This window comes from Arachis ipaensis, chromosome B09 (assembly GCF_000816755.2).
Source record: "Arachis ipaensis cultivar K30076 chromosome B09, Araip1.1, whole genome shotgun sequence".
Taxonomy (NCBI): Eukaryota; Viridiplantae; Streptophyta; class Magnoliopsida; order Fabales; family Fabaceae; genus Arachis; species Arachis ipaensis.
The window spans coordinates 1,235,458-1,244,423 of NC_029793.2; the positions used below are offsets into that span (position 1 = coordinate 1,235,458).

At 28.5% G+C, this 8,966-nt stretch overlaps 1 protein-coding gene across 1 annotated transcript; it reads left to right on the forward strand.

Annotated features, from left to right (window-relative positions):
- On the forward strand, positions 3,868–4,548 carry LOC107619114 (60S ribosomal protein L27). Its single transcript, XM_016321337.1, has one exon. The coding sequence runs from the start codon at positions 3,935–3,937 to the stop codon at positions 4,340–4,342; it is 408 nt and encodes a 135-aa protein (XP_016176823.1). The 5' UTR covers positions 3,868–3,934; the 3' UTR covers positions 4,343–4,548.

The following is an 8,966-nucleotide window of genomic DNA, read 5'->3' on the forward strand; positions in this document are numbered from 1 at the left end:
AAAATAATAATTAAAAAATTAAATACAAATAAAAAATAGTCAAATTACAATATAATTTTTTTACTATTTTTTTAATTTTTAACTTCAATAAAATTGTTCAAAATAATAATTGTCAATAGAATTATCTTTATTTTAAAAAATAAGTCACATAATTTGAGTATATATACGAAATCGTAAAATAAAATAAATAAAGTTAGTAACTAAAAGAAGAATAAAAACAAAAAAATGAAAAAAAGTGTTTAAAAAATTCTATAATTATTAATTTTATAATAGTAATCACTCTTTTATTTAATTAAAAAAAAAGAAAAATAAAAATCTTCGGCCCGGCGGACCGCCCCGCCAAAACCCGCCAATTTGGCGGTGCGAGTTTGGCGGGCTCCAAATCCTAGCCCGTCCTGCCCTTTTTAGCGGGTTTAGCGAGTCGGCCTGACGGGTTCAACCCGTTTTGCCACCTCTAATATTTTCTAACTCAATAGACTAAAAATTAATCCGTTATACAGATATGAGTTATATTTAAGCATTTGTCGTTGACCAATAAATTACTACACATACTTCAAACTCTAAATACTTACTTAAACGGCCGAATAGACTGACCATTTCACCAACTCAAATTGGTTATTCATAACGTTTGACTAACACTTAAAATTTCTCTTGAAAGGAAAAAAATGACATCAACTATTAACAATAAAATTGAAGAAGGGGCTAGGAAGTGTTAACCTTTAGGTGAACAAATTAAACTGTTGAGACACAGTTTTTGCAATGTTCCAAGCAAACAATTATAATGACATTGATGTTGGTTGAACACATTGAAGAAGATTCATTATTTGGGGTCATATGAGCTTAATCCATTTAAGACCAGGATTTGAATTTTGAATCAAATTCTCTGAATTTCATGTAAGCGCTTAGTGAGAGAGACATGCATAGAAATGAACACATGCCATGCATATGCTATTCAATGTTTCTCTTTCTAACTATCCATTTCTTCACATGGGATTCCATGAATCCATGTTATCCAAATATGGAACTCCTATAAAATTCACATGGTTTATTGATGAATTGCATTCTTTCGGGGTCTATTATTGAGTTAATATTTAATACTCAGTTTGACTCCTGAAATTTGAGGTCGAATTTAAATTGATTCCTAAAATTATAATTAACTCAAATTAAACTCTAAAATTTATAATAATATATAACTCACGTTGCCCCTGAGCTGATTTCTGTGAACGACATATTAATTTTGCACGTTAACTTGTTAATATTTAGACTTTTTACCTAGATTCTATGTAACTAAGACTTACTAGATCTCTTAAAAACTTAATTGACTCTCCAACATCCTCACGAAAATGATAATAACAAGTTCAATTTAAAAATTTTGTGGCTATGAGAGCAACAATTAAATTTCTAAAGTTCTAATAATAATTTTGATCACATGAAACCTGGGCGAGAAATCTAATAAGTTGCAACAAGTTAGTGTCGTCTCAAATCAACATGCCGTTCACAGAAATCAATTTAAAAGTTAACGTGAGTTACTATTGTAAATTTTGGAATCTAATTTGAGTCAATTATAATTTTAGGGATCAATTTAAATTTGACATTAAATTTTAAGGATCAAATTGAGTATTAGCTAGGCTATTATCACTTGATTGCAATATATAGAAAATATTATTATTATTTGGCTTCTCATCATATGTTACTCCTCGTGGCCAATTCTCATAATAAGGTTTTAAATTTATTATATCATGGCAAAAATTTGAAATTTGAAGTAGCCAAAGGTATCTATCCAAAGAGGACAAAACATTATATTTTCAGCCTCAAAAATTCAAAGTATTTGCAACCTTTGTTTTCTATGCATAAATAACACACATGGGATGTTATGGATACTTCCTTTTCAGTTCTCTTTGGTGATTCTATTGCATACCTAATTAAGTTTCAGATTTTGGCCTCTTCTTTGATCACACTATATTCATAGTGTATTGTTTCATTTTGATGTGGACTTGCAATAAATTATTAGTGGGGGTCAACCAACTAAAATTGAAAAGAACAAGAGAAGTATCTGCTGAATTTTGGAAAATTGACATTTGATATATCAGGTACATTGAATCACAAGGGTGTTGCTGTCACAACCTCTTTAATTCACATAAATCAAAACGGGACCAAATGTTGATATCTATGTATCCATCTCAAGTGCTTAAAGTAGCTGAGTAGAACATATGTCTTGATCGAAATCTTTTATTAAATTGAATTACTTGTGTGTAGCATTGCCTTGCCTCTCACAAATGTTTTAGAATTCATCATTTTACCTTGCATATGTTCATTTTAATAATTGATGATGAAGATATCGAGCTAATCATGAGACAACTAAAAATATCTAACTTTTGCCCAAAGATAAAAGTTATGGTCTAAATAAGCACTTAGTTTTTTTTATAAAGGATTTATAAAAGTTCAACAAATTTATACAAATTGTCTCTGCTGTCCATGGGTCATTCCACCCGACTTACTCGGGGCATGGGTGGCCCGAGTCACCCGACCTATATCTAATCCAACTTGCACAATAAGAAAGATCTTGTCAGATCCATAATTCATTCACTATTCTAAGGTGAAATAACTTTTTAGATATTAAAGAAATAACTGTATGCTATTACAAGTAATAAGATTCATGAGTTAGTCATCACTTGCTCTTATAAATATTTCGTCAGATTCAAGTATTTTTCAATCCCAACTCACTTAAATCTACTTAAAATTTTTGCTAATTTAAACATCAGAATTTTTTACAGATACCTCAACCATCATCCTTTCGTAGAATACATTTATAAAAACACAACGGTCAATAGAACAGCAGCGGTTCAAAACCGTCAGAAAATGCATTTGAATTTTCTGTTGGCCAAATAGCGACGGTTTCAAACCGCCGCTAAATCAATCGACGCCAATCAAGTGGTTTTCCAGCGGTTGTGCCAGCAGTTCAACAAAACCGCTGCAAAATCAAATGTCCACGCCTTATACAACAACGGTTTTTGAACCGCTAGTAATTCATTTTGCGGTGGTTTGCTAGTCCTCCTGAAAACTGCTAAGAGACAGATATTCTTACCTATAGGTGAACTAATCAGAACTTTTATTCAAAGGAGTTTATACCTCATATTTAGACTATATTACTTTAATTTCAAGTATTTACTCAAAGCACTAATGGTAAAAATAAAATACTAAAAACAAACGCATCAAAAGTTCATGTAAATTTTTCATGAGATAATCCGCTATTAATGGTACATAACTATACAAATAGCAATAGTATCATTTCACTTGGAAGAATGATCAATATATTTGAAGCATATTAGCCTAATTACCAAATTCTTCTACTTATTTTAAACAAGTTAAGAGATCCAAACTAAACATCGAAAGACTTAACAAGCAAGAATAAAAGGAGAAACAGTTTACTAACAAAAATGAGTTTTTTACAAATTTATTATGTTACAAAAATGTGGTGTGTTTAAAATTGTGAAAAAAAAAAAAAGAACGCAATACACTGTATATAATTTTCAAATAAAATCATCATTTTGTTTTTGTAAAAATGTTTTAGAAAACAAAATTTTGAACATGCAAAATTGCAAATGTGTTTGAACTTTGAACAGATTATCTACATAGTAAACAAACTAACTAATTAGTCCAAACTTTCCTATTTTAATTTCTCTTTTAGTTTTTTTATACTGGGCCACTTTTGTTTTGGTCAAGTACTGGGCCGCTAAAATCGTTGCAACAAAATAGAAGCCCATATATTTTTGTGAAAAGCATCAAATTGGGCCTAGTCTTTCCACAAAGGCCCAATCCTCTACAAATGCCTTCACCTAGGGTTTTAATTCCTAATTTATATATATTCATTACTTGCCTCCATAACCACGAACCCTAGAAACAAATCTAGCGGAGGAGGAGGAAGGAGGAGAAGATGGTGAAGTTCTTGAAGCCGAACAAAGCGGTTATTGTTTTGCAAGGCCGTTACGCCGGTCGGAAAGCCGTCATCATACGCGCCTTCGACGACGGCACGCGCGACCGTCCCTACGGCCACTGCCTTGTCGCTGGGATCAAGAAGTATCCTTCGAAGGTTGTGAAGAGAGACTCCGCCAAGAAGACGGCGAAGAAGTCGCGCGTGAAGGCGTTCGTTAAGATGGTTAACTACCAGCACGTGATGCCCACGCGCTACACTCTCGACGTGGATTTGAAGGACGCCGTTACTGCCGAGTCGCTTCAGTCGAAGGACAAGAAGGTTGCGGCGCTTAAAGAGACGAAGAAGAGGCTCGAGGAGAGGTTCAAAACCGGTAAAAACCGTTGGTTCTTCACCAAGCTTAGGTTCTGAGGGATTCGCTTAAACGGTGTCGTTTTATCTTTTTCTTTAATTTTGATGCTTTTTTATATCCGGATCTGTTTGGATTTCTAAAGGTTCATTTTCGAGATTATGTTAATCAAACACTGCGTTTTATCAAAGTTCTAGATTCTATTAGTTAGTTGTGGTTGTTGAATCTAATTTGCTGGAGGTATTTAATTTAGTTAAAATTTTGTTTAGATTAATTTTGAATTCTAGGGGTTTAGGCTTTGGTTTGATATGGCATTGGATTTGTTATGAAAATGAGGTCATGAGGATGATAAATTTTGTAGTTAATAGCTGCAAAATCACAGAAAATTTTTAAAGTTTGATCAGCGTGTATTTGAAAGCTTATTTGGATATAGATAGAAAAATAAATAGATTGTGAAGAGAACGGGATGAAAATTGGGTGTAGACTTAGTGGAGACCTAAATGGGTTTCATGCTTCGTTTCCTCTTCAAATGTCACGAAAATTAATCACTAAATCAGGGCACATGTGATCTTAGCTCTTAAGTCTTATGGCAGTGGCATCCTTAGAGTATTTGATGGGTGACTCTTGTTTAGCATGTACTTTGAATGCAATCCTCGATGCTCTTGCAAACGAGTTAAGACTCAAAGTAGTCCCTGAACTTGCACTCGAACTTCAAAGTGATCCTTCAAAGTTAACAATTTTATGGATGAATTTGAGTAATTATTAACTTCAGAGATCACTTCGAGGCTTGGGGGCAAGAGCGGCTACTTTGAGACTTAACTACTTGCAAACTGCTTGAGGTAGAGATTTGGCAATCAAGCTCCAAATGTTGTTTGGTGTGGGCTGAAAGCCTGAAATAAATATATGATTATGTTATGACACTAACATTACACAATTTTTCAATGAGATTCATAAAAATGAATAAATTCTAATATGATAATAATACAAGGTTGAATGCCAACGAGCGTCTAGGGTACGAATTTTATTTCTAACTTTAGAAAAAAAAATACAAGGTTTAATGTTCAGATGAATTTTTAACCAAAATTAAATTCTAGGCATAATAGACTAAAAATTGTTTTTAAATTTAAATAACTAAAAATTCAAATATATTTTTTTATACTTTTGAAAATATAAAATGTAATTTTTCAATATTTGAAAAATTTTATCACTAAAATTGAAGTTGTATTGGATCGAAATACCACTTTATATTCATATAACAAAAAGTCAAGCCATTTTTAAGAGAGTTTATTATTGAATTGTTTATATTTAAATTAACTTGAATGTTTTAACATATGACTATTGGAGACAGACAAGATAATAGGTACAAAGAGAAAAGATTCAAAGATGGATCTTGTAAATTTATGAAGACAAAAGAGGCTATAATAGTGTTTCTATTCTGTTTGGTTAAATTTAAAATTTCTCAATTTATAAGGTTTTGTATACAAAAAGTATATAATTTACATTTATATTTGTCAAAATTTATACATATAAATTAGTAAAATTTATTTGTTAAAGACAATTTAATGTTCTTATGAATCGGATCATATTTGTAAATTTATTATGTTTTTCCGTAAATTTGATCCGCATATTTATACCAAATAATAAATAAATAATATGTATGTTGTATTCATGTTCTATGTCAATTAATAATTAGTTGTTGTTAGTAAAAAATTTAAACATTTTATCATCACACAAAATTCTACAAAAATCTAAGTCACACTGACACAAAAAAAAAATTCCTGGGGTACAAGTGTATGTATGTGAGTATGTGTAAAAAAAAAATTCCTGGGGTACAAGTGTATGTATGTGAGTATGTGAGTATGTGAGTATCTGATAATTTATTAATTTATTTTCTTTTTTTCTTTTTTTATTTCTTTTATTTTTTATTTTTTCTTCTTGATAATATATTACTTTTCTTTGAGCATTTTCTTTCTTTTCTTTAATTATTTGCTTTTTAATTTCAATTTTACTCTTTTATTTATTAAAAATTTTCATTTATTTTACTTATTTTTTTATTGTAATTCTTTATATTATTTGTCACGGTTTAATATCTTTGAGTATTTTTATACATTTTTTGACATAAATACTAAATAATTCTCGGGTCGAATCTACCTTTTTTCAAAAGAGTCGTATTTACAACCCGAATTAAGATATTGATACAAGCCTAATTTGACACATTATTAAAGTTACCAAAAATCAAATAAAACAATTATATTCTTTTATTTTTGTTATTTAACTAAAATTGGTTTAAAGGTTACCAAAAATCAAATAAAACAATTGTATTTTTTTATTTGACTTGATCCTCTTACCTAGGAACTAACCTCCTATCGTTACAATTACAAAGATAGTTAGAATAATTTTTGTAGTTAATTTTAATCCTTTACTAGCTAGTTATACGTGTTTAATTATCATGAAAAATAATAATACTATTTCCATTTTTTAGTTGATAATCATTCCATATTACATTGTATATCTGTTAATAAAAAAAAGTAACATTATTATTATTATTATTATTATTATTATTATTATTATTATTATTATTATTATTATTGGATATGATTTCCGCTTTAATTACTGATTCACTGATCCAACCGGTTCAACTGTAGTTCAGTCGGAATAACCGTTTTATAATAAAATAATAAATAAATATACTAAGATTAACAAAAATTAACTATATTTAATTAAGATTAACAAAATTATTAACAAAATTTTTAAACATAATTTTAACAAAATCAGCATAATAATTAACGTGCTTTAACAAAAATTAACAGAATTTTCAAACTAATTTTAATAAGTTCAGCATAATGGATAACAGAAGAGAAAAAGCATTAAATGAACACGGCAATTCTCCAATTGCTTAATAACCACCTTTCCTTCCCAACAGCTTCAAAGTCATCTCTAGTTCATCCCACAATAATATATCAATTAGAAATTATCAAAAACATTCAAAATGGTCCGGTTTAATTCTCTAGCTGATCCCCTTGCAAATTTTTTTTTTTTTTAATTTTGTTACAAAATAAGGTGACTAACGCAAAGTCTTAAGTTGCTTCAGTGTACTACAAACACCGTTTGAATCAAAATCACACTTTGTGGGTAAAATAATAAATGCATTTTGTGATTTATTTTCTCTCTTAATTTTGGCTGTACATTGGGTATAACTATACAATAAAGAATCATCACTGAAGATGCAATTGGAGGTTGGAAGATTTTAGCCATGGAAATTATTGAACAAATCAAATCCAAAAAGGTAGATCTTGTTAGCTTACATTATATCTCATTAATTTTTTAAATCTAATTGGCGTCTATTTGGATATAGATAGAAAAAATAAATAGATTGTGAAGAGAAAAGAATGAAAATTGGGTGTAGACTGTGGAGACCTAAAATATGGTTCACGCTTTGTTTCCTCTTCAAATGTCACATAAAATTAATCAATAAATTAGTTATTCGAGTATATTTAAAATAAAAAAATCATTAAATCAGTTATTCAGATATATGTTGAAATTAAAAATAAACATTAAAATTAAAAGTATGTATCACAAATATAAATTTGGTAGTTAAATTTAAAAAATACAATTATTTTATGAAAATTAAATTTTATGAATAATAGAATTAAGAGTAATGATTATTCTTTTAATGGTTTTTTAATTTGAATCACAAAAAATTCAGATATATATATTTTTTATTTTTTAAAACATAAAATGTAACTTTTTAATAACAAAATTGAAGTTGAATTGGATTGAAATACCACCTTATATTCGCACTCAAAAATTTGTTATTTATGTTCATTCATATAACAAAAAAGTCAAGCCATTTATAAAATAGTTTATTATTTAACTGTTTATATTTAAATCAACTTGAAAGGTTTAACTAACATTCATAACTATCGAAGAAATAAAAGATAATAGGTACAAAGAGAAAAGATTCAAAAAGATATCTTCTAATTTTATAAAGATAAAAGATAATAGGCTTATATAGTTTTTCTATTCTAATTGAATAAATTTAAAAATTCTTAATCAAACATTAATTAAGGAGACACTTGAAAACTATAGCTTCAGATTGCAATCGAATATTGACTTGATCCTCTCTTATAGGAACTAACCTCCTAAAGATCTGTTACAAATTAAAGAGTTTAATTACTAATATTTCCATTTTTTATTTGATAATACCATTCAACATTGTATTGTATAATTGTATGAAAAATTAGTAGAAAAAAGAGTGACAATGAAACTATGTAAAATTCTAAAAATAAAGTAAATCAATCTTGTTTATTTGGACTAAAAAACATATTATAGTTGTTCATTATTTAACTATCTATAAATACATACATATATAAAATTTATCTATAAAAAGCATAAACTTTATAATTATAATTATAATAATGGTAATTAATTAATTGTATTTAGCGTCATAATTTCTCACTTATCAAAGAATGACCTTTTCAAAATACATTACCAAAAAGAAATTAACATACTTAAAATGACGAGGCTAGCCAAAATTTTAGTTTTATTGCTTAAATTTTGCAAATGTTTAATCACATATACACAAAAGGAAAAATATTTCTATTTGCAATAGTTAAGAAAAAAATAAAAAAGAATTAATTAAGCACATTAATCATGTGAGAAAGATAAAAGTAACAAACTTAATCT